The 27731-nt window shown below is 38.2% G+C and overlaps 1 protein-coding gene and 1 pseudogene across 1 annotated transcript in view; one reads left to right on the top strand and one right to left on the bottom strand.

Moving 5' to 3' along the window:
* Window positions 1-624: 624 nt before the first annotated feature.
* Window positions 625-1597, top strand: LOC133051764 (small ribosomal subunit protein eS4, X isoform-like; annotated as a pseudogene).
* A 13322-nt stretch (window positions 1598-14919) lies between these two features.
* Window positions 14920-27731, bottom strand: part of STAG2 (STAG2 cohesin complex component) — a 128717-nt gene continuing 115905 nt past the window's right edge. Inside the window, exons 30-34 of the mRNA XM_061137110.1 lie at window positions 26128-26317; window positions 25927-26037; window positions 22466-22592; window positions 21425-21502; window positions 14920-16869 (exon numbers count right to left, since the gene is read on the bottom strand). Of these exons, the coding sequence (XP_060993093.1) occupies window positions 16846-16869; window positions 21425-21502; window positions 22466-22592; window positions 25927-26037; window positions 26128-26317 (530 nt within the window). The 3' untranslated portion in view covers window positions 14920-16845. The remainder of the gene's footprint in view (window positions 16870-21424; window positions 21503-22465; window positions 22593-25926; window positions 26038-26127; window positions 26318-27731) is intronic.

The following is a 27731-nucleotide window of genomic DNA, read 5'->3' as shown; positions in this document are numbered from 1 at the left end:
AAAATCTCTGTATCTTCCACTTAGTTTTGCTGTGAACCTGAAACTACTCTAAAAAATAAAGTCTATCAAAAACTATTCTTAAAACACTTTCTTCAAGCAGTGCACAGAACTGACAGTGCTGAGAAATTAGTGTTCCTGCATCATAACGTCAAAATTTATAATGTGAAAACCTCATTTGTAAACAAATATTTATAATCATTTTCCAATAATGTTTTGAATTTACTCTTCTACTCCAGGTGTTTTTTTCCATTAATATGATAGTGTTATCTTTGGCCTTAGCTTCAGGAAAATATTGACTTTAAGATGTGGCCATTTAGCGTTTTGCCTAAATGTATATTCAGTGCACCCCTAGTCACCAAGTAAACGAGAACGTCAGAGTCACTAGGAGTATTTCACTTAATCTGCTATCAATTTTCTGATTCATCCAGTGGGCATGTGTTCTAGTTCCTCTTCAGTTTAGGTGTACATTCATAACTTAATATCACTTTGAAAAAAGAAGATAGATGTCTTACCCTTTCCCACATGCAGAAGTTTTATTGTCAAAAACTAGGAGTGACAATAATAGAAGGCTTCAAACCAACCCTTAGAAAATCACAGTCACCTCTTTTCGTGCCTAGCACAGCCATGGCTTGGGGTCCCAAGAAGTCCCTGAAATGTGTAGCAGCTCCAAAACATTGGATGCTGGATAAACTGATTGGTGTGTTTGCCCCTCGTCCATCTATTGGCCCCCACAAGCTAAGGGAATGTCTCCCCTAATCATTTTCCTAAGGAATAGACTTAAGTGTGCCCTAAGAGGAGATGAAGTAAAGAAGATCTGCATGCAGCATTTCATTAAGATCGATGGCAAAATCCGCACAGATATAACCTTTTTATGGATGTCATCAGCACTGATAAGATTGGAGAGAATTATCATTTGATCTATGACACCAAGGGTTGCTTTGCTGTTCATCATATTACACCTGAGGAGGCCAAGTATAAATTGTGCAAAGTAAGAAAGATATTTGTGGGGACAAAAGGAATCCCTCATCTGGTAACCCATGATGCTTGTACCATCCGTTACCCTGATCCCCTCATCAAGGTGAATGACACCATTCAGATTGACTTGGACACTGGCAAGATTACTGATTTCATCAAATTTGACACTGGTGTGGCTCAGACAGTAAAGCATCTGCCTGCAATGCAGGAGAGCCGGGTTCGATCCCTGGTTCGGGAAGATCCCCTGGAGAAGGAAATGGCAGCCCACTCCAGTATTCTTGCCTGGAAAATCCCATGGACCGAGGAGCCTGGGGTTGCAAAGAGTCGGACACGACTGAGCGACTTCACTTCACTTCACTTCACTTCACTTCAACGACTGGAGGTGCTAACCTGGGAAGAATTGGTGTGATTACAAACCGGGAGAGACATCCAGGTTCTTTTGATGTAGTTCATGTGAAAGATGTGAATGGCAACAGCTTTGCCACATGGCTCTCAAACATTTTCGTTATTGGCAAAGGCAACAGACCGTGGATCTCTCTTCCCCGTGGAAAGGGTACTCGCCTTACCATTGCTGAGGAGAGAGACAAGAGATTGGCAGCCAAACAGAGAAGTGGATAAAATGATCTCTATGTGATGTGATTGGAAAAGTCTTTGTACTTAATCAAAGATAATACCAAGTGAAAAAGAAAATGAAAGAAAATCACAGTCACCATTTTGGGTAGACATCCCCCAACATTTATCAAGCTCAGCATTAACAATTTTTTTCTAATTGGCGTATAGTTGCTTTCCAGGTGGCGCGAGTGGTAAAGAACCCACCTGCCAATGCAGGAGACAGAAGAGACACAGCTTCCATCCCAGGGTCAGGAAGATCCCCTGGAGGAGGGTATGGCTACCCACTCCAGTATTCTTGCCTGGAGAATCCCATGGACAGAGGAGACTTGTGGGCTACGGTCCATGGGGTCACAAAGAGTTGGACACGACTGAAGTCACTTAGCACACACACATGTGTAGTTGCTTTACAGGGCTGTGTTAGTTTCTGCTGCACAACAACGTGAGTCGGCTATACAGGACAAACAATCGTATTCAGTAAGTCAATTCTTTTGGTTACCTGGACATATCTTTTACAACTAGTTCCTCTTCGGTGGCTGGCCCATCAGGAAGTAGCATTGTCCAAATCCAAATCTTTCCTGCTGTTCTTTTTCATGATGGATTTGGTTACTTTCCAGCCTAAAACTGCTATAGTGTTGCTCTCTAGTTTAGAATTTGGGGGTCTGACTCATCTGTGTGCTAAAGCAAATCCCAACTTACTTCTGGAGAGTTATTTTGGCTCTGACAGTGTGTATTCCCTTGGCCTGCCTTCACATTTTTTAATTTATTTTTATTCGTTGGAGGCTAATTACTTTACAATACTGTAGTGGTTTTTGCCATACACTGACATGAATCAGCCATGGATTTACATGTGTTCCCCATCCCGATCCCCCCCTCCCGCCTCCCTCTCCATCCATTGAAGGGCCTTGGCTTTCTACTCCAGGATGGGTTCTTGTTTGGCTCATCTTCTACTCAGATTGACTTTTAAAACACATGGCTCTGTACTTTAGGAAACAGAATAGCTGTGCTCTAAGAATTTGTCAGACAGCATACCCTCAAACCCACAGTTGCCCAACTTATCAAAAACTCTGAGAGAAATCAAATTTTATGGAGGATTGCCTGAAGGCTGTGAAGTCCATCTACTTCTCTGTCCTAAAATTTATCCCTGGATAAATATGTATCCCTGAATACAATAAAACTGTATCCCTGGACAAAACTGTCCCCGACATAACTGCTTTTTTAAAAATTGAGATATAATTTACATACCATAAAATTCTATTTAAAGTGTACAAGTCAATGTTTTTTTAGTATATTCAGAAAGTTGTGTAACCATCAGCACAGTTATTCTTTGGAACATTTTCATCACCCCTCCCCCCCAAAATCCCATACTCACTAGCTGTCATACCCTCTTTCCCCTTACCGATTACCATCATCATCCACTGCAAACCATTTATCTCTTTTCTCTTATGTGTTAGCTGTTCAGTCGTGTCCGACTTTTTGCAACCCCTATGGACTATAGCCCATCAGGCTCCTCTGTCCATGAGATTTCCCAGACAATACTGTAGTGGGTTCCCATTTCCTTCTCCAGGGGATCTTCCTGACCCAGGGATCAAACCCGTGTCTCTTACATCTCCGGCATTGGCACATGGGTTCTTTACCATCTGAGCCTCAGGGAAGCCCTTTTCTCTTATAGATTTGTCTTTTCTAAACAGTTCATAAATGGAATCATCCAATATATGGCCTTTTTTGACTAGAGTCTTTCACTAAGCATAATATTTTCAAGATTCATCCATGTTGTAACATGTATCATTACTTCATTCCTTTTTTATGGATGAATAATATTCTATTTGTGGACATACCTCATTTTATTCATTCATTCATCAGTTGGTTGCTACTTGGCTTTTTTCTACTTTCTGGCTATTGTGAATAATGCTGCTGTGGAACTACATTTTTTTTTTAGCTCTGCCATGTGGCTTATGGGATCTTATTTCCCTGACCAGGGATTGAACCTGGAACCCCAGAAGTGTAAGCACCAGAGTCAGAACTACTGGACATCAGGGAATTTCCTGAAACAACTTTTAGCATTACACTAATAGCATACACTGAGGGATGTCATATGAAATATACTAGAAATGTGAGATTTTTGACAGTAAGTAAATTTATTGCCCAGGATTCTATCAATAAGAATGCATGAGTTCGACTTAATCTGAAAAACTTAGATGCTTAGAGACACTGTGAATCCTGTAGCAATCTTTTCACTTTTGGCGTTCACCTTTAGAAAGCTTGGAAACAAATTTATGGCCCACTTCTAGCAGGTATCCAGGATCTTGATTTTTACTTTTAATTATCTTTTGTCCTGGTTACTTGCTTATTTTTATATCGTTGTATTAGACTTGTTTGGACAACATAGGGTATAAACATTAATGGACATTTAGCCTCCTCTACAAGTCATGACTCACAGAAACAGGGCCTTGAGTATTGAGAGAAAGCAAACTAGAAGTCAGTTGGACAAGAGGACCATACACATAGCCTTTTAAATTTTAATAACTGCCTTCAAGGCAGAGATGTGAAATTGTAAGTTACTAAGACAGCAATAAAAAATCATGTTATCTTTATCCACATTTTCTAAAATGGGATCCTAGAAACACTAGAGGTTCTTCAGTTATATTTTCTATCAAACAGATTTAAACTACTTATGGAACTCATTTGTTATTTTAACCCATTTATACATAGGGGCTCCATGTAAAATTTCATTTTACAGGATAGTTCTAAAATGCTTGAAAATTCCTGGGAGTGAGAAAAACAAGAGACAGGTAGCTGGGGGGACAAAGGGATTCCCAAGTGACGCAGTGGTAAAAAAAGCCACCTGCTGACGCAGGAGAGGCGGGTTTGATCCCTAGGTGGGGAAGATCCATCCCCTGGAGGAGGAAATGGCAACACACTCCAGTATTCTTGCCTGGGAAATCCCATGGACAGAGGAGCCTGGCGGGCTACAGTCCATAAGGTCGCTAAGAGTTGGACACGACTGAGCATGCACATAAATGCATCTGGAAAATGTGGGTTTGCCCTTAAACTGCTTTGTTATTCCCTAGGCATGCTTTCTTCTTTGTAGAAGAGGTGAGTTGGATTAGAAATTTCTGAGGTTCTTTCCAGCTCTGCCACTCTATAAGTCACAAAAATGAAATAGCTATCCGAATGCAGCCCCACTACCAATTATTTGACAAGGCAAAATCTTATTTAAACAGATTGCATTGATTTAGGTTCCAGGAGTTCTGTCACACAGGAAGTGAATAAGCCATCAGTGGTGTTCTTGTTCCTTTTGTTACTTAAACTTTTGAATTAAAACTGTACATATTTTTAAAACTTTTTATTTTATATTGGAATATGGTGATTAACAATGTTGTGATCGTTTCAGGTAGATGGCAAAGGGACTCAGCCATACATATACAGCATCCATTCTCCCCTAAACTCCCCTCCCATCCAGGCTGCCACATAATACTCTGCAGAGTTCCATGCGCTGTACAGTAGGTCCTTGTTGCTTATCCATTTGAAATATAGCAGTGTGTACATGTCCACCCCAAACTCCCTAACTATCCTTTCTCCCCACCCTTCCCACTGGCAACCATAAGTTCGTTCTCTAAGCCTATGAGTCTGTTTCTGTAAAATTGTACATATTTTTTTAAAACAATGGTAAATTAAGTGATCTTCCAAAACTGTGTACAACTGGTGAACAACCTAGTCTCTCTGTCCTAAAAGACACAAAGTAGACTTGAACAAATGAAAAGATCCCCCCGTTCTTGAATGAAACAGCTTAGCATCATAAAGAAGTCAGTTCTCCTCATTAATTTTTAAATTTAACCCAATAAAATATTAAAAAAACTTTTAAATGGAGGGAGACAAGTTGATACTATGTATATGGACAAACAAACTCGCACCAACAGCTAGAAAAATACTGAAAAGGAAATTACATACAGGGTATTAAAGCACACTACAAAGCCTTTATACATAAAATAGTGTGGTACTGCTCACCTGAATAGATAATAGACCAGTGAAATAGAAGTCCAGAAATATAAATCAAGTACATAGAGAAATTTAACGTATGATAAAGGTGGCATCAAAAATCAGTGGGGGGCAAAACTGAACTTTTAATAAACAATGCAGGAAAGCTATTTGGAAAAAAGGTAAAATTAGATTCATACGTCACATCACACACAAGAATAAACTTCACATGGATTGGAGATCTGAAGAAATACATTAAACTATATAAGTACTAGAAGAAAATTTTGGTGAATGCCTGTATGTCCTGCGTGTAGGGAAGAGTTTTCTAACAATGACTCCAAATCCAGATACAATAAAAGACTGATACATTTGACCACATAAAATATCACAGAAGCAAAGTCAAAGATGGTAACAAGCTGGAGGAAACTATTTGCAACAATATCACTTAAACTTGATTTAAAAAATTAGCAGGACTTCCCTGGGGTCCCCAGTGCAGGGAACATGGGTTCAATCATTGGTCTGGGAAGATTCCACTGCTGTGGAGTAACTAAACCCATGCTCTAGGGCCTGCGAGCCGCAACTACTAAGCCTAAGGGCCACAACTACTGAAGCCCATGTTCCCGAGAGCTGCACACAGCAACTGCTGAGCCCGTGAGCCACAACTACTTAAGTCCAAGTACCTAGAGCCCGTGCTCTGCAACAAGAAAAGCCACCACAATGAGAAGCCTGCGCACAGCAACTAGAGAGTAGTCCCCACTTGCCACAAATAGAGAAAGCCTATGTGCAACAATGAAGACCCAGTGCAACCAAAAATAAATAAAAAATGGCCCTTAAAGAATAAAATGTTCTATTGTGATGCTAAGTCACTTCCTCACTTAATAGTAGAAATCCTAATTGAAACTACACTGATACTATTTCTCAGCTATCAGATTGGCAAAAATTTAAAAGTAAGGGAACACAGTCTGTTGGTGAGGTTGTAGAGAAATAGGCACTCACATTCACAAATTCAGTACTATGTGCTGGTGGGAACGCAAATTGGTAGAACCCTCATGGAGAGGGAATTTGGCAATAACTAACAAAAAATACACAGGCACTTACCCCTTGAACCAGCGTTTCCAGTCCTAGGAATTTACTTTGAAGATACACTCTCAACAATACAAAAATATATATACATGCAGTTATTCATTGTACCTTTTTGTGTGTGTGTGTGAATGCAAAACAATGAAAACAACCTGAATGCTCATACATAGGAGGGCAGTTAAACCATAACATACCTACATAATGGAGTATTATGTAACTGTAAGAAAGAATGGTATGGAGTTATTTCTGGGAAAAATTAAATGAAAAAGAGTACAAAAGAATAAGGAAGAAAGGAAAATAAAATACCCATTTATCTGCTTGTGTTACAAAAGGTAACACAGGAAATATAAGTCAGAAACTTAAAAAGACTGCTTACCTACATGAAGTGAGTGGAAACAGGATGGAAAAAAGGTGAATGTGAATAGGATAGAAGGAATCAGGGGTGGGAGTGAGACTTCTCTAAGTACACACTTCTATATGGTTTTGGCTTTTGGAATCATATTAATAATGCTTCACATGTTCAAAAATAAATAAAATTGCTAAGAATTGAGAATGCCCCCCAAGTGCAATATGCAAGCTCAGTCGCTCAGTTGTGTCCAACTCTTTGTAACCCTATGGGCTGTCGCCTGCCAGGCTCCTCTCTCCATGGAATTTTCCAGGCCAGAACACTGGAGTGGGTTGCCATTTCCTCCTCCAGGGGATCTTCCTGACCCAGGGATAGAACCCACGCTTCTGCAGCTCCTGCATTGGCAGGTGGATTCTTTACCACTGCGCCACCAGGAAGCCCACAAATGCAATATAAACAGAAGCAAATGAATGTAACTGTATGTCAAATGTCTAACATAATCACATTATGGTGGCAATGGCAGGGGAGGAGAATGGCATAGAACGTACATACAGATATAGAAGTATGCAAATGTATATATTTCCCAGCCCTGCTCTCCAAGAAGACCTCTAGAAGCAATCACCACCTAGTATTAGTGAATACAAGTAGATCCCATATCCTGGTTTCTAAATATCATTCTTTGGACTTCCCTGGTGGTCCAATGTTTAAGAATCTGCCTGCTGATGGAGGGGACACGGGTTCAATCCCTGGTCGGGGAAGATTCCACATGCTATGGGGCAACTAAGACTGTGAGCTGCAACTACTGAAGCCAGGGCACTCTACAGCCTGTGCTCTGCAACAAGGGAAGCCACTGCAACAAGTCCACACATCATGAAGAGCACTCCCCTCTCGCCATAACTAGAGAAAGCCCGCGTGCAGCAATGAAGACTCAGTGCAGCCAAAAATAAATAAATTTTAAAATAAATACCATTCTTCAATAAAAGGAACTGGGACTTCTTGCAGAAATGGCTAATTCCAAGGCTGGACACGGGCCATACAAAATGAGCCTGGAATATCACATGGTACCAAAAAGTAATGAAATGATCAAAGAATGAAGGGAACATATCAAAAGACACAGGAGCCAGCTTGAAAGGACTGTCAGTGGACAAATCTGTGACAATTTGGTCAACAAAAGAACCATAATAATGACTGATGACCACAGGTTACAACAAATATTCGAGTCCATGCTGAGAGAAACACTAATAGTCGATTCAGGCACGAAAAAGCTGATGAGTTACAGGATACTTACATAGACTGGAAGTACCTCCCCACAAAATACTTATTAATTACAAAACAAAAATAGTAACTTCATAGTGGAGAAACCCAGTATCACTTCAACCAAATAAAGTTAAAATTATCAATAGTGGGAGAAAACAACAGTCCAATACAATGCACCAGGGACACAACACTACTTCTGTGGTATTCCTGGCCAAGGGCTTCCCTAGTGGCTCAGACGGGAAAGAATCTACCTGCAGTGTAAGAGACCTGGGTTCGATCTCTGGGTAGGGAAGATCCCCGGAGAAGGAAGTGGTTGCCCACTCCAGTATACTTACCTGGAGAATCCCATGAACAAAGGAGTCTGGCAGGCTACAGACCACATGGGATTGCAAAGAGTCGGACACTACTGAGTGACTAAGCATGTGCGTGCATGTGTGTGCACGCACACACACACACACACACTCCTGCCCAAAATGTATTGCCTGAACCTAATCATGAGAAAATATTAGACAAGGGCAAATTGAGAACATCCCATAAAATGGCTGACTTGTACTCTTCAAAAATGTCCATGTCATTAAAGACAAAGACTAGGGATGTTTCTGATTACAAGAGACTAAAGAGACGTGACAATGAACTTCACTACATCATCATGAATTACTTTTGGACCAGATATTTTTGTTCTATTGAAATAGTGAATATTAGTTAGACAGTAAGAAAAATTTGAACAAGATCTATAGATTAATGACAGAACTTCTGTCAGCCTGGATAAGCACATAGGAGTGACATCCTGACCTAGAACAGCTACCCTGGACTATAGAAAGGCAGGAAAAAAGCCTCTTACGTAAGCCATTGTATGTGAGCCGTCGCTGGATCTTAACAGCAGCATGTGAAAGTGAAAGTGAAGTCGCTCAGTCGTGTCCGACTCTTTGCAACCCCATGGGCTGTAGCCTACCATGCTCCTCTGTCCATGGGATTTTCCAGGCAAGAGTACTGGAGTGGGTTGCCATTTCCTTCTCCATAACAGCAGCATATCCTACACCAACTAATACAGACCAGATACATTAAAGTGGGATGCTGCCAAACAAAATCAACTATTTAGCATTGCCCGATTCAGAGGTGGCCATGGAAGATAAAGAACAAGGAAAAACTTCCAGAAGGAGGATAAGAAAAACAAAGGATAAGGAAATTCCATCCAGAGAGCAGAGCAAGAGTCTGACCCAAGGACTTGCTCCACTGCCATCCTTTTCTGAATGTGGGTCATTATGGTTATTCTGTCCATTCTGCACTATTGTATACTGGGTATTCGAGGTGTCCATCTATATCTGGACCTGATGGAGAAGACTGAGCATAATGCATTATTTTGAGTTAGTAACTGGATAGGACTTTGGATTGTTCCTTCGGGGGAAAGGGCAAGTGTGTCCTAAAAATGGCAAGAGGGCTAAACATGGATGCCCAGAGGGGGAAGGCTGAGGCAGAGACTGCCAGTGGTCAATCAAAATCCATTCCTCCCTTCTTCCCGGACACATGGCCAAGCTACATTTTCCAGCCCCCTTGCAAGTTAGGTGTGGCCATATAACTAAGTTCTCTCCAATGAAATGTGAACAGAAGCGGCGATGTGTGTGATTTTCAGGCCTGGCCCTTGAAAATCTCCCACATGCACTCAACCATGGTCTTTCCCCACCTCCTGTGGGCTACAATGGCAATGACCAAACAACCTTGGAAGCCATGTATTAAAGATGGTAGAGTAGCCTGCCTATGTCTTTCAACAACCTTATAGAGAAAAAGCACCTGCCAATTTGGAAAAGCTGTCCTGAGTTGCTACCAGCAGGAGAAAATTTATGTATTAAATCACTAAATTTCTGTTGAGTTTCTTCTTACAACAGCTTAGCCTTCTGAAGTTAATATAGAGGCCACTGCAGCTCTCAAAGGAGACAGTTCTTAAGAAAAGGCTTTTGAAGGTGCTAAACTAAGAAATGCCAGATAAACCGTTAACTGCTGTGGAAGGGCCTGTTAAATATGTCTACACTTACACTGAAACTTGGTACAAAGGACACTGATCCCAAGATATTTACAATCAGAAAATGAATCTGACCCAAACAGGTTTTGGCAGGCGTGAAATTGAACACCACACTCTGCTCAAAGCTTAATCTTAATAACCCATCCAAACTTCTCTCAACTCACTACCAAAGCTGTTTGCAAAGGACGAGATGATGAAGTTGATTGCTTTACTAACAAGGAAAGCCAGGAAACCACAAGGAAGTTTCCATGTGGCCTAAGCCAGACCATGACGGCTCTGGAGGTTGGGAACTTCATATAACAGTTACAAAGCAATTACTGTTGTATAGGCTTTGGGAAAGCCACATGGGAACACCCTTCTGTCGGTTTCCTGAGAGATGGGTTGCCGAAGTCTTGCCAGAACTCCACCAAAAGGGCACAGTTCTCAACCTGCCATCAATGAGTTAGGCTGGGGCAGAGTGAGAAACTGATTTGGAGGAGGGAATTAACTCTGTAGATAGGTTAGAGAGGATATTGGCAAGGAAACTTGGCAAATGAAGGTCACTATGAGGGGGAAGGATTTTCATTGGAGTGGAAGGAATGAAGGCCTGATTGGAGAGCTTTCAAGTGAATGGGAGGGGACTTCCCTGGTGGTCCAATAGCTAAGACTCCAAGCTCCCCATGCAGGGGGCCCAGGTTCCATTCCTGGTCAGGGACCAGATTCCACATGTTGCAACGAAAGATCCTGTGTGCCGCAACTAAGACCCAGCACAGCCAAATAAATTAAATAAATGGTAGAAAAAAGTGTTGGGGGTTGAGGGCGGGGGACGTAAGGGAGAGAGAGAATGGGAAAAGTCCAGGCAGCCAAAGGAGACAAATAGGACAGTGGCTAAAGGGAGATGTTTAATCCCATGGACGGAGAAGCCTGGTAGCCTGCAGTCCCTGGGGTCGCTGCGAGTCGGACACGACTGAGCGGCTTCGCTTTCACTTTTCACTTTCATGCATTGGAGAAGGAAATGGCAACCCACTCCAGTGTTCTTGCCTGGAGAATCCCAGGGACGGGGGAGCCTGGTGGACTGCCATTTCCTTATCTGTAAAATGTGGATATCAACTAGAAATTTTCAGCAAGAATCAACTACCAGTGAAGTGCTTTGAATAGTTTGGCACACAGTAAACATCCAACAAATATTGGCTGCTACTTCTTCAAAATTGGCTATAATTTTGCTATAAGTACTACAAAATTATTTAAAAGCTAACTTGCCAAAGATTCACTGAACTCCAGCCTATCCTGAACCTGAGATGGAAGAGGTAAAAAGTGAGTAAACATAGCTGACTTCATTTTACGTTTGCATTATCAGCCCCAAACTGACTTCTACTGAGGAACCTACTTCTTCGGAATTTAATACAACTACACAACTGAAGCTGTAGGAAATATACTATTTTTCTCAATGGTAGAGTAAGGCTTAATGTGTCTAACATGCATATTAGTATACAAATCAATTTATTACAACTCATTTAAAGGTACCCTACTACTTATTATCTTGGATATGTGCCAATTCTGAGAACACTGCATTTAATACTGAAGTGACTAAAGGTACAACTGTGAATATACCCTTTTTCTTTTTTTTTAAAGCTGATGTGAGGTAGTGGGTAGCCAACTATCTTCGTTTGCCCTACCCACCCCTAAGTGGTTACTAAATAGTTCTTACATCCATGATGGTGATTTTTAAAAATCTGAAGTATAGGTGGCTTACAAAGTTGTCCATTATGGTCATTTATGCTGTCCCCTTTGCCTGGAATTCTTGGCCTTGGTCACTCTGCCCCCATTTCACCTTTCAGCTTTTAAAATCCAACTCAAGTAGCAGCTTTATTCGTAACAGTCAAAAAGTGGAAACAACCCAGATGTCCACTAACTATTGAACAAATAAGCTCTGTTGATACACACAATATGGATGGGCTCCCCTCGTGGCTCAGACAGTGAAGAATCCGCCTGCAATGCGGCAGACCTGTGATCGATCCCGGGGTTGGGAAGATCCCCTGGAGGAGGGCATGGCAACCCACTCCAATATTCTTGCCTGGAGAATCCCATGGACAGAGGAGCCTGTTGGGCTACAGCCCATGGGGTCGCCGAGTCGGACATGACGACTAAGCATAGCACAACACAACACACAATATGGATAAATCTTGAAAACAGGCTGAAAGAAACCTTATACAAAAGCATACTATATGATCCTATTCATATCTAGTTCTAGAACAGTCAAGTTTTATCTATGGTGGAAAGATAAACAACAGTTGTTGCTTCTGTAGAGAGAAGGGATGAAAGCAGAGATTGATTTGGTAAGCAGTAAAAAGTTTCTGGACTAATGGTTACGCTCAGTACCTTCAATAGGGGTTTGGGTTAGACGGCCGTAAGCATTTGTTACAAGTCACCAAATATATACTTACAACTTGTGAATCTTATCACACATAAATTTTACACCAAAAGGAAAACACAGCAAATATTAAACTCTTAATGATAAATGCCGAAATATTTAGGGCATAGTGTACATGTTTGCAATTTACTTCTAAATTAACATAAAAAGGACATTAATACATGGATATATGGCAAAGCAAGAATGTAAAATGTGTTTGCTGTAAAATTCAGCATTGCTGTGAAGAATAAATAGTAAAATGCTGGGGAAAATATTCAAGTGTCAGCTTTATACGAAGCCTCCCAGAGGGCATCCACAGTAAGTGCCCCTCCTCTGGGCTCCCATAACACCCAGTAAAAACAATGAACTCACCCCCATTTTATTAGTTCTGAATCTGCATACCAACTCCCAGCAGAACTATAATTAACTTGAAAACAAAGCCTGTTTTATTGGTCTCAGCAGCTAGCACAAGGCCAGGCACATAGTAAGTAGATAGTAAGATTTGTTGACCTGAAGTGATGCTTAGTGAACTTCCAGTTTTTGGTTCATTTTCTTTTGCTGAATCATTACAGCTTCCAGAAAAATCTATCTGACCTGAACTCATCTCTGTGAATTCTTACAAACTTCCTTTTGGCAAAGATTTTGAAGCTACCCCTTCTGGTTAATCCTATTCCTCCTCCCCAGTCGCTCACCTTTAAAAACTATTAATTAGTAACTATTGATAAGACTCATTTAATTCATACTCTTTACAGAAGTCAGCTTGGTAGCATATTATAGGACTATGTTGAGTCATACTACTCAGTTCTATAGCCAGCCAGACTCCTTGAAGAAGTTCCATTTCCTCACCATGGAACAATGAGTAATGTGCCATTTTATATTTATGCCATTATCTGTGTTATCCTTATGTATCAAATCGTTTCAATGCTGCCAGGACTTAATGCAGCCAGACTGCTTGAGTGGCAACCCCATCATTTACTAGTCATATAACCTTGCCCAAGGTGTTTTTTGTGCCTTGTTTTCCTGCCTCTTGATTAAAAAAATAAATAAGAAGGGGGAGGGAGAGGGGGCATGATAATGTGTCACCCATTGTGATCCTTCATAAGATATTGCATGTAAACCACTTCAAACAGTGCCTAGCTATTAACTAACATTTATTATGTTCAGTTCTGCATCACCAATGGCAGAAGACTGGGCTTATAATATGATCAACAAATTAGCCTAAATGACCAGTGTGCTAGTGCTACATTGATATGAATCATTTTTAAGAGTACAATGCAGGGAGGTGACTATAGTTAATAATACTGTTTTGTATATGTGAATGTTGTTAACAGAGTAGATCTTAAATGTTCTCACCATATACACAAAAAAATGGCAATTATTATGAGGTGACACATGTTAACTAATCTTATTGTAAATTTCACAATTTATGCATATGTACCAAATATTCATGCTGTACACTTTACACTTAAGATAGTATTTTATGTTAATTACAATTCAATAAAGCTGGAAAAAAGAAGAATACAATGCAGGGAATTCCCTGGTGGTCCAGTGGTTAGGACTTGGCACTTTCACTGCCATGGTGTGGGTTTACTCCCTGGTCAGGGAACAAAGATCCCGCAAGCTGTGCAGCACGGCCAAAATTTTTTTTAAAAAAGAAAGAGAACAACGCAAATCTTACCATGCTGAACATTAAGAGTTTTCGATAGGAATTCAATTAGTATATTCTTTCTCAAATATGGGTTTTCACTTACCTCCAAACATCAATCCATTACCTAAGGGAGGTTTTACACACACACACACACACACACACACTTTTCTCTCTCAGTCTCTCTCTAGCTCAGCACACTCTGCTGATTTCCTTCCTAGCACTAATTATGTAATAAGCTTAATTATCTGATTTGATTCTTTCCATATTTGTTTGACCCACTAGATCTATGGAGGAGGGGCCTCGTCTATTTTGTTTGCTGTTAGATCTCTAACACATGCCTCAGCACACAGTGGGCACTCAAATGTATCCTGGATGAACAATGCAGGTATTTAAATGAGCATTTAACTCATACCAGATAAATAAAGTAATAATGGTCATAGGTTTCTACTTTAAAGTAATAACCCAATTAGGGATTTAGTCTCATTTTAAAATATATATGATTTATTAAAAATATAAAATGGCAATATTTTCTATAAATTATTCCCACCCAAACATGTTAAAAGATGTGATAATAGGTACACTTTCTAATCGCTTATAGCCACCCTCCTCTTTCAAGTACAAAAGATAAAACATACAACATACTGTAGGTTTATTTTTATTCAAAAAGTTACTGTCTCAAGACATAAATACAAATCAGAAAACAGTACAATTAGGACAATAGAATGTGGAGGACAACAGGTTAGAGTAATATATAAAACATTTTTAGCTGGTTGAAAACAAAGCTGTAAGAACTGCTTTCACAAAGAAGTACTCCTTTCAAGAGTGAGAAAAAAAAATCAACTTAGGTTTAAAATCATATATACAGTCCTCTCAGCAGTTCTAGTAAATGCAGTGGTGTGAAAAACAACATAGGCAATACTTTTGCACGTAACAATATTTGTTGATGGAAAATCTGTTAGACATGTCTTGATTTCATTTGTTATTAACCATGATTTAATAAAATAATTGTATTTTATCATGATCTTTTAGCTAACCTATGGTTTTTGGCTACCACAGCCCAATGCTTGTTGGTTTCTGACTCTTAAGAACTGGAAGCCTTTTGGTATTCACCCATCTGAAGATATTCTTGTATTGCAAGCATATTAAGGCATGGAATGATTAAAATAATATACCTCAAGAACTGAGAGACGACTGACAAAAGATAGATACACATGTAATATAAGTTAATATTTTGTTTTAAACGATGTCTAGCTGCCTAAGCCTCGCAAAATGAGTTGATGTCAAAATGGCAAGTAGCCACTTTCTGTTTTAAACTAATTCATTTGTGAAAGGACATAAAATGAAGTTTAAAGCTTAGCTTTCAAAGAATATTATGGGTTATGAATTCTATTATCCCATCTAATTTACATACAGAGGAAATGTACTGTAACCTGTTAGAAGTATCTTTAACCTGAAGACTGCTTGCAAAGACAGATAGATAAAACAATATAAAATACAAATTTAAAAATCATTTTAAAGCATGAACACTCATGCTTTTCTATTTTTAAACATTGTTAAACTTTCAATATATTTCTGAAACCTCATAATTTTTAAGTTGGAATTTAAAAGTAAGAAAAAACTAAACAAACTGCGCAATTATAAAATCAGCACCAATTTATATATATATATAATTTTATTTAAAATTTAGATCCCTATTCCCACACTCTAATAAGCTGTATAATTTTTGTTTAGAATTTTTCTGCAAACATACTACAATAAGCTTCTTTTATTTGGAGACAAAATACAGTGGCACTACTGGAAGGAATATCACAACATTACATTTTTATCTTAAAGGACAAGCAAACTTTCAGGGTTGATAATGGGATAAGCATGGTTGAGACTGGTTACCTTCTGGCAGTTCACTGCATCTGGGTATTTCTGAAAAGTATAGAGAAGCTCTTGGATTTTAAAAATATCTTAAAATACATTTTAGATGAAAAAATTGTAAAAGTTCTGCTTATAAGTTTACTTTTCTCCACAATTACAATATTTAAAAGAAAGCCTCGTTGATTGATGTTTCAAGCATTTAAATTTAGAATGCTAAAAACAATTCTATCCTATAATTTCAGGGCGGGGGAATAAATTCATCCTTAACTTTGTTTCTTGGATGTAAACAGAAATCCAGCAGAGGTCATCATTACTTAGTACACCCAGTAAATAAATGTAAGAGGATTCACGTCTGTACCAAATGCCTCTTCAGATTGTTATAGTTTCTTTAAAAAAAGCATGAAATAATTGATTCAAAAGCCAACTAACAGCGCATAAATAAAATATTTACTTTCTAAGAAAAACTGTAGCTTATCATCAAATTGTTTACTTGTCCTTTACTTTTTTCAGGCAAACAAAACTGCCCCTCAAATGCACTTGATCTTGGTAAGTATAAGCACGTCATATTCTCCTTAGAGAAAAATCTGTACAGAATTTCACTGTATCTACCACACTTTATTTTAAAATTTCCTCTTCCACTTAGAAAATGACTTCACCACAGACTTAATTGTGTACTGGTATTAAAACATTGACACCCCAAGAACCTAATGAGAGAGAGGGAGAGGGAAAAAAAAATCTTGTTAAAATTGTCATTCATTTCTTTGTAAAATATATGACATCAATACTTGGCAATATTAAGTTTAATAACATGCTAAAAGTCACTTTGAAAAATCCCCCCCTTTTCAGATATATAATTCTAAAATTATAATTACCATTAACATAGAATTATGAAATAACATCAGGCCTAATCACAATCCTACCTACCTCATAAATATAACTAAAAGCATAAATCATGTCTCATTTATATGTTTATACACACCCCTAATGCCTAGATAATGCCCTGAACACAGGCACCCAACATATATTGAATGAAAAAGTAAATGAGTTTCTTGACATACACTTCTGGCACAACAATGTCTGGCAAACTCAGTCATTTGCACTGTGAAGTGGGTATCATTTTTAAAGTCTTTTGAACACACAGACCAAAAACATCCAAGAACAATATAAATATGTAGAAAACAGGAAGCATTCTTTTGAAAAGCTGGACTGAGTGAACAGGTCTACTAATTTTAAAAAGTCAAGTAAGCAAAAGTAAAATCTGAGCAAAAAGTTGTATTGATGCTTTTCATTACATTTTGGGGCTTCCCTCGTAGCTCAGCTGGTCAAGAATATGCCTGCAATTCAGGAGACCAGGGTTTGGTTCCTGGATTGGGAACTCTGGAGAAGGAAATGGCAACCCACTCCAGTTATATTTCACTCCACTACATTTCAGCTGGGGAAACAATGCTAGGTAAAATCTAATCATTGTCACTAACTTAAAAAAGTAAAAGCAGGTAATGAATGGAGCAACTCCCTCTTGTTTGTTAAGCAAGAATAAGCTACAACTTTTAGTTGTATATACTAAAAGTTGGGCTCTTCAATTAAATTTCCAGCACTTATTGAGTAATATTTTTAAAATACTATAATGAGCTAGTGAAAAACTGATAATTAAAGCCAGAGGTAATGATCTAAGACTGGGATTACAAAGGGCATTTACTTGTAAATTAAATCTCACTTTAACAAAAGTCATAGAACTCAGAATTGTTTTGATCTGAATTGAAGGAGCTATGTATTTTCAGACCAGGAAACAAGTAGCTATCTGATTGCAGCCTCCATGTAGCAAATCATCAAGTAAAGTGTTTGGAATCCCCAGTAATGAGAACAATAGAGGATTAATGTACCCCATTCTTACCAATCATCCATCAGAACCAACACCCACTACTCGCCCCTTGCCCACCCCACACCCCAAGGTTAAGTGTTCTCCTTTTTAGCTTCAAGAGTCAGAGTCTGGGTGGTTAGAATGTTTCCAAAGAGGCCTAGGTGATAGGCAATGTTTAAAAATCCCTTCTAGCCATAACATTCTGACTCTGGGTAATGGAAGATCTAATGATGAAAGAAAGGATAAAATCTTAATTGACAGTTTTAATGTAGAGTGTGGCATGAAGATGAACTCAAGTTCTTTCCAAACCAAGTATCTACCTAGAAATAGCCTGAACAGATCTTTTTTTCCCCTCCTCCTGGGTTTGTACAGACAAGGTTATAAAGGAGATTCTTCTACTAGAACATTAAATTAGCTCCCTTATACCAAACCCTTCCTTTACCAATTTTATACTACAGATAATTCTAATAAAAGAATCTCAACACAGAAGAAGGACATTAGTGATATTCTCTTTATCTGGTAAGATAAGCTACCTGTTTCTGGTGTCAACATTAATAACCACTTAAGCAATACTTAAAGTACCAACAGCCAGCTTTGGTGCGTTGAGGCAATACTGGCCCACTAATAGCAGAAAGCAGCCATATACCAATGTTGACACTGTTACCAAATATGAAACCAAATAAATAATAAATCTAGAATATTATATGCAACCCCAGACTGATCTGCTGAGAATTTTCATATTGCCACTTCTGAATCACACTGATAACATGTTACAGAAAATATATTTAGGATTTATTTAGCAATAATCTAAAGTATCTATACTAGGATGCTTTGGGTTACTTCACATAAAATCAGTGAATCTTAGAATTGGGTATGAAAGAATCTACAGTCCTCATTTTATTACTGTCTTGTTGACTATTATCACAGGGTTGAATAAAAAAAGATGTAATCTAACGCAGATTTTTACATTTAAAATTTTGTTATTCCATTTAAGTTATTGTTGAGATAATAAGATAAAGTTTACTGTAATTTTAAAACAAACTAGTATTAACAGTATTACAATACATATGTGGTCAAAGACTTCTAAAGATACCTGAGCTGTTCACGATACTGAGCACTCAGTTATGTGACTGCTGCCATCGTGTGGTAATAGTATAGAACTACAGGTATAGATGCATGTGCTCCTTTTCCTAATTTTAGGAAAAGCAGCAAAACTACCCATCCTCTAAGTTGTTACATATGCAATCAACACAAGAATGCCATCATTTTTCTATAAATAACAATAATTAGGTCCCTATCTTTGGCTTCACTCAGATTATAGTTTTCCCTAAATGGTAAATGTCAAAAATATAAATACATATACAATGCTGTTCCACTACTGTAGAGAAAAAAAGGTGAAGAGCATCATTTGGCAAATCTATTCAATAGTAAGTGACTAAGGAAACAAATGCCTAAAGGTTTCCTGATTTTAGATGAACAAATGAAAAAATAAGGTGATCCTAACTGCCCATATCAATTTTGACTGTGGTTAATCATTACAATTTCTAAAAAATTTTTCTTGGTACTTCTTTGAGGTAAGGTCTGATTTTAGTTCTGGGAAGTACACAGCAGAGGCAGCACAAGATTTTTAAACCAAAAGGAACTCAGATCAAATTACTACTCTGACACTAAGGTTGTATAACCCTCAGTAAGTCACTGAAACCACCTCTACAGCCCAAGTTTGCTTGAGTTTAAAAGTGGGATCCCACTAAATTGTGCCTGGCACAATGTCAGGCACACAAGTTTTCAAATACTAGCTTCCATTCCTTTTCATCTCAAAGTGATAGTAGAGGTGGACTAGAATACAAATCCCTTGAGAGCAGGGAAAGCATTTTATTCATTTTAGCACCAATTTCCAACTCACTAAACTGCTAAATTAATGCATTTCATCACATATGCTTGGAAAGATTCTCTTTTATTCTTCATCACAATCACTACCTAAATGTTTTATTTAACAAACTGGAAGATACATACTCCTAGATTATCAGGGAAACCACATACTTCAATATACACTTAAACTATAGACTTATGGGTAGGCAGAGGTCACCTACGCTACTCAAATCATGGTCTTATTAGAAATGCAGAATATTAGACCACACTTAAGACCTACTGAAGCAGAACCTACATTTTAATAAGATCTCTACATGATTTATATGTCCCTTAGAGATTGACAAACACTGATTTCAAGGATCCCAAGGTGCCTTGTCCAAAGATTTCTATACCTGCTGATCTATGAAACGTTATCTTTTAGCTCAAATAGCTAGCTCTATTAATTTAAGTATGTTAGCGTGAGTTCATTTGTTAAAATTCTTCCAAGAGCTATCTAACAGCAGATTATGAGGCAAGAGAGGGCCAGGAGAGAACAGCAAAAATACGGGCATAGAAGGCAGGCCTTGGAGGATGATACAACAGTCACCTGAGACAGCAGGTGTTAGGAAGCAGCAGCATAAATGGGTAGATGCTAAAAAGTGAGCTAGACTGGCATTTAACCAATTTAGTAAGCTGACAAATAAAGCTAAACACCTCTATGCTGGGCAAAACTCTCAAAATGAATAAAATCATCACTGCCTGGAGTTCAATCATTGAGCAAAATGTAATATCCTATTTCACTACATCAATCTGGTAGTTATCAAAACAGAAGTGTGTACAAGTGTTATGGGAGCTGAGAATAAAGTATCTATCTAAAAAGTTAGGAAAAACTCCACAGGTAATGTCAGAACTGACTACTGAAAGAAAGAATTCACTAATTGGAAAAGGAAATGGGCAATTCTGACAGAAAAGCTTTTACAAGGTCATGGAGTTGTGAGAGCACAGTGTGTCTGAGAGAACTACAGATTTGAACCGTGGCATTCTCAGGGAGAATATGGCAACAGGGACTGACAGAAGAAAGAGAACTGACAACTAACAATAACCAATTATCTCAACTCCCTTCTCTTTACTACCAAAGCCTTTGTTCAAGTTCTATTTTTCACCATGTCTTCATATTATGACTATCATGGTTATTTTTCTTCTAATTCATCCTATTCAAGAAATATTTCTGAAACACAATTCTGATCATGCCCACACCCCCATTCAAAATCCTTCATCAGGTATAACTCAAGCCTACAGGAAAAGTCCAAATTCCTTAACACAACACTTAAGCCCCAGTTGGCCAGGGATTCAAAGGCACCTTGAATCTGTTACCACCACTGCATGACCCCTTCTCAACTCTACTCCGAAATCCCTCCTGCCTGTCTCTTTTCCTTCTGTCCAGTTGTTTTTATCCATTCTCAATGTATTGTCCAAGCTCTTCAACCTCAAACTCAGAGATTGCCTATTACTTTTGATTTTACAATCTTGAGGCATATTTAAATTAAACCTACTGATTCATCCATAATTGAAGCTGGATCAAAGAAATCAGGCTTCAGTTCTGTTCTCTCTCGTCTGTTCTTTGATGGTGGCTAAAGGGGAAAAAAATGAGGGAAGTTGACAATTGCCATATCTGTAATAAGCCAAATAGTAACTGAAAATCTTGAAATTAATTAAGTGTTCACGAGACCTATGTAGTTGCAACGGCACCCTACAATACTTCAAGTACTATCTATTCAAACTACATAATGTTTAAAAATGCAAAAGCAGTTCATTCATGGAAAATTATTCTTATGGATGAAAACTAGAAAATGGATTTTTTTGTTTTATTTTAGAAATGTCTCTCTCAACTCACTTTCCTTTCAAGGCACTGAATTACACTATTCTGAAGAGAAGACACATTTAATTATCTCTTCCCTTTAAGGAGAATACACCAAGTATACTGAGAAATAGAAGACCTGGCTTGTGAGTCTCAGCTTTACTGCTTACTAGTTTTGTCTCTTTGGATAGGGTGTCTAAGCTTCAATATGCTCAATCCTTTCAACCTACCTCACAAAGCTGAATGAGCTGTGTAGCAAAATGACATACATGGAATCATTTTGGATATAATAAAGCCCTAATTGTATGTATGATGTTATTATCAGAGAATATACCATCATATATATTCAACTTCCAAGTCTAAGTATTTAATCAGAACTTTGTGATATGGAAACTGACCTCAGTAAAAAAGTAGATCATGTTTATAAAATATTGGTTTGATAAATGGTAAATAGATGGTAAATTATAAGGTGATATTATACTATTAAGCAAAATATATCCTTTATATATTCCTAAATTAGTCTGAAAGTTTACCATCTAAATTAGGATCTAACACCCTCACCAAACTCACCCTCTTCCTCAATCCCTTCTCACATAACTAAACTCCTGGCAACTCTTTTATTTAATAATTTTGCAAAACTTACTTTTATGGCAAGTATTTATCTCCTCTAATAATATCCAATTTAATTTCCAAAAAATATCTAAATTTAAAACCTTACAGAATCATTGTATCTTACCAAGTCTATATCCATGGTGTCAAAATCCATCCCCTCATTAAGATCTTCAATCCTCCCTTCTGAGGACATCATAACATCTTCAACAATTGGCTCTTCATCATCTTCCATTAAGCTTGTACCACGCCGACTAGAGAAATACAAAAAAGGTCAAGATCTCAACCAAAGTCACAACTTAGTAATACATTGGCAGCAACTATGTGGCTTTCTCTACTCAAATGTAATGGAAAATGATGGAATTAAAGGTCAGGGAAAATGACTAGGCATTGATCATGTCATCAATGATGTCAAAACCCCAATGTTCATTTGTCTGAAAATGCTAAGGAGTTATGTTTATTCTACATTACTTCAAAACATTTAGCTTGATAGTTCTGATATCCCATTTAAAAGCTCAATGAGAATTTACCACATGGGAGCAGACAAGATACCTCAAATCCTTTTTGAAAGTAGGCAGGGTACAAATTAATAAACAAGTATAAAACAAGAGACCAAAGAAATGACTTTTTCAGAATACATGTATTTTCATGAACATATAATGTTAATTTACCCATCACTCACATTCACTCAGTACCTAAAATGTACCAGGCACTCACTCACTCATTCACATAGTGCCTACTATGTGCCAGGCTTTGACTGTGTCCTATGGATGCAAAATAAAAGATGAGTAAGACATGATTCCTGCCCTCAAGGAGCTCACAGTCTACTATGGGAAACACAATTAATTATGACAAAGTGATAAATATTGCAAGAGAAATATGCATTAAGCGCTATAAAGATATACTGAAAGAAGAGATTAATTCTGCTTCAGGAAGAAATGAGCAACATTTATGGTGAAACTTGCACTCTGTATCCTATGCAACTCAAAACTGAGACCTATATAGAAAAGTTAAATAAAAATTTAGACCAAAAATTCTATTATCACATAATTATAAGGAAAAAACTCAAATTTCAAGTTCACAAATTAGCCCATATCAGCATAAAGGAATCAACATAAGTGAAATTGAGGGTGACTCGTGGTTCCCCAGTTTGGATAATATTTCTTTCTTTGCTCACTCATGTAAAGATTCCACCTCCCCTCAATCAATTATTTATTGAATGCCTGCTTACAATTTACACAAAACTATGTTGAGTCTTAAAAGACAAAGATCACAAGACATGATGTCTAGTTCAGGCTATGTGGACAAATATGTTAACGATGGTCCCTATTTCTCAAGAGTTCTGGACAGTAAATGATAAATGACAATTTTACTGTATTTGGTGGAAACAACTGTGAAGGGGATATGTGTGCTTTGGGGACCATGTGTTATAGAAAACCAGAAACTCATTCTGCTTTTGAAAGATATATGTGATATAAACTAAGAGACAGAATTTGAAGGTATTTCAGTTATAGGCCAGACACCATTACAGAACAATTATTATAAAACAAAAATATTTTAAAGTCTCAGGTGATAGACTACTTATGATACAACCAAAAGACTCTTCTGATAATAATTATTTAACTGGAATAATTTGTCACCTAGGGAAGTTTATCTCTAAGAAGAATAAAAACTAACTACAGCTATATGAGATGATGGATGTTTACTAAACTTATTGTGGTAATCACTTCATGATGTATGTAAGATGCATCATCATGCTGGACACCTTAATACAGTGTTGTATGTCAATTATATCCCCATAAAACTTGAAGAAAAAATTAATCAATTAATCTACAAACAAAAGAATGATAATGAGATGCTGTGGAAGATCATGGGCACTGGTGCAAAGTTTTAAGGGGAGACACATGGACCAAATGAGTGCCTGGCAGAATTCTGGAGTGTTTGGACTGGTAACTAGTGAGAAGCTGAGAAATCACTTGTTGAATTCAGCATGAAATAAGAACCTATGTTAAAGGGAATGTGGCTATAGAAATAGAATAGGGGACAGAATCAAGGGATAGTATAGAGGATGAATATAGTAGACAAAACAGGATCAGAATCTACAGATGTGATAAAGTATACCTTGTCTGTTTGAGGTTTTTAAGACCACTACAGACAACTAAAGTGAATTTAAATAGACTACTACTCATGAGGTAAATGATCAGTTCTTAAGAAAAATAAGTCAAATTCTCATCATTCAAAAACCAACAAAGTTGAAACAAAATAGAAATTTAAAAAATAAGGTAACAATCACTATCTCCAGTGTTAAAACATATACCACATTATGTTACAAATACAAAGCTTTCAAACTAAAAAAATCAAAACCATCAGATCTTCCCCTTTTGTACCAGTCATCTAAAGACTGCTTATATGCCATTTCTCTTGGAGCCAAAGCTAATAAGGACTTATAAAACTCTCATACAGATTCCAGTAAAAACAAAGATTTGAAAATTAAACTGCAGTTTTTTTAGCATTGGACATTTATTCATTCAATGAACATTTAACTTAATACTTTTTTAATGTGCCAAGCACTAACAGGAAATGAAAGCAGTCCCTATTAAGAGGTACAAACTATTAAGTATAAAATAAGATACAAGGATATACTGTACAACACAGGGAAATGCCAATATTTTATAATAACTATAAATGGAGTAAAACCTTAAAAACTGTGAATCACTAAACTGTATACCTGCAACATATAATACTGTACATCAACTATACTTTTCAATTTAGAAAAGAGAAAGAAAGAGGTCCCTGCCCTTAAGGAGCTCACAGTCTAGAGAAAGGGACAAATTCATAAACAAATTACAATACAATGTGGTAAGTGCTGTAAGAAATAGGAATATACATAGTGTTATGGGAGCATAGATGACACCACAGCTTCATATAAGGTGACACCTGAGCTTATCCTTTTATGATTTTACCAGCTGCCAGGGAATAGGATATGATACTAAAATGTAGGCAGGGGCCATATTTAGAAAGATTTTGCATGCCATGAGCTAAGGAGTTTGAACTGTATCTTGCAGGCAATGGGGATCCATAGAATGGTTTTAAGGAAGAGAGCTACATGATCAGATTTTTATTCTAGAATAGCAATTCTTGATGGCAATGTGAATGATGGAGTGGTGGTGAGGGGAGTGAGGAAAGGGGTTTGGTGAGAGGATAAATAGATCTGAGGGAAGAACATGAATTAGAAAGCTAATGCAATAGTTCAGGTGAGAGATGAGGGCCTGAACTAAGGTGGGGATCAATTAAGATGTAACAAAACTGAATTTTTAGCTATAGTTCTGTGTACCAAAATAAACAAGGATTCATAGTTAAACTTTTCCAACAGATCAACCTAATATCAGTCCTTTACCTAACTAGTTAATATTTAACTTTAGAAGTTCTTTTTATTTCTGTTGGAAAGACCAATTTTTAGCTCCTTGATTATTTCAGCTTAGTTACTCTAGAGAGTTTGCTGAAATTTTTAGATAAGGCACACAATAAAATATGTCAAAATGAATTAGTGAACTTCCTAGACTCAGACAATAAGGCACTCTCACTTACATGGCATGCTGAAGATTAGTTCGCAGTTTAACATAGCTCATTGCTGCTCTCTCCTGCTGCTGCCTTGCTTCCTCTTGTTGTCTTTGAGCTAACATCCATGTTACCTGCGTGCTTCAAGGAGAATTTTATTCCTCTTTTAACTTAACTTTTTTCTATGTAATTAATAAAGTTATAGTACAGAAAATGATCAAATGTACTTACTTATAATCAAGAGGAGTTTGATGATGTTCAGTCTGCATTGGATAGACACTCATGAAACTATCCTCAGGTCGTAATCTTTTGGGCTCTCTCATAATCGTTGAGGTGAGCTGTGGTGTCTGCATCATAACTGGGGTGTGCAGTGTTTGTTCTCTGCTTAGCCACATACTGTCACTACTACTGCTTTCTTCGGCTGAAAAGAAAAGTAATAGCAATGAAGTTCAGTCACTAATTTTGACTAAATAAAGTGTTAGTTGCTCAGTCATGTCCGACTCTGTGCGACCCCATGGACTATAGCCCACTCGGCTCCTCTGTCCATGGGATTTCCCAGGCAAGAATACTGGAATGGGTAGTCATTCCCTTCTGCAGGGGATCTTCCTGATCCAGGGATCGAACCCAGGGCTCCTGCACTGCAGGCAGATTCCTTACCATCTGAACCACCAGGGAAATGTCTAATACAACCTGTGCAGGTCAACAAACATCTGCTTCTTTACACATGCTAGAGCTTGGAACAGAGGGATACAAAGGTATGTAAGATGCAGTCCCTGCCATGCCTTGACAGTCCAGTTGTGGAAAAAGAAAGTGAAAGAAAGTGAAAGTTGCTCAATCGTGTCTAACTCTTTGCAACCCCATGGACTGTAGTCTGCTAGGCCCCTCCGTCCATGGAATTCTCCAGGCAAGAATACTGGAGTGGGTAGCCATTCCCTTCTCCAGGGGAATGAACCCAGGGATTGAACCCAGGTCTCCCGCATTGCAGGAGGATTTCTGAACCATCTGAGTCACCAGGGAAGCCCAAGAATACCGGAGTAGGTAGCCTATCCCTCTCCAGGGGATATTCCCAACTCAGGAATTGAACCGGGGTGTCCTGCATTGCAGGCAGATTATTTGCCAGCTGAGCTACCAGGGAAGCCCTGGTAAAGAAAATATAGGCAATTATAACACAGTGTGCATGCATGCTCAGTCGCTTCAGTCATGTCCAACTCTTTGCGACCCCATGGACTACAGTCTGCCAGGCTCCTCTGTCCATGGGATTTCCCAGGCAAGAATACTGGAGTGGGTTGCCATGCTCTCCCTCCAGGGGATCTTCCTGACCCAGGGACTGAACCTGTGTCTCCTGCATTGCAGGCAGATTCTTTACTGCTGAGCCACCAGGGAAACCATGACACAGTGTGGTAAGTGCTAAAAGAGGGAAGCACAGGGAGAATGGGAATGATGAAAAAGATCAGAGCCCAGCTACCCAGAAGTTACTTCTGACTAGAGTGGATATTATGTGAACTGTGACATCTCCAAAAATGGGGAGAACCTAAGCAAAAGCACGGAGGCATGAAACAACAATGACTGAATCATACTAATTTGTAGATATTTTAAGAGTTTAGTACTCCTGGAGTAGATGGCAAAAGGTAAGGCTGAATAAAGAGGCAGGAATCAACTTATGCAAAGTTTTATAAGCTACGCTAAGATGACAAGAACTACTACTAAAGGTTCTATGGAAGCAATGTGGTGAGTTACATGTTTTAGACAAAGAATATGGTGGTAATATGGAGGATAGACTTAAGAATATGAAGACTAGTGAGCGAGCTGGCCACTGAGGAGGCTAACTATGTTAG

Source organism: Dama dama, chromosome X, assembly GCF_033118175.1.
Source record: "Dama dama isolate Ldn47 chromosome X, ASM3311817v1, whole genome shotgun sequence".
NCBI lineage: Eukaryota > Metazoa > Chordata > Mammalia > Artiodactyla > Cervidae > Dama > Dama dama.
Note: the sequence above shows the minus strand (reverse complement) of the source record. Positions and strands in the feature narration are given on the sequence as shown.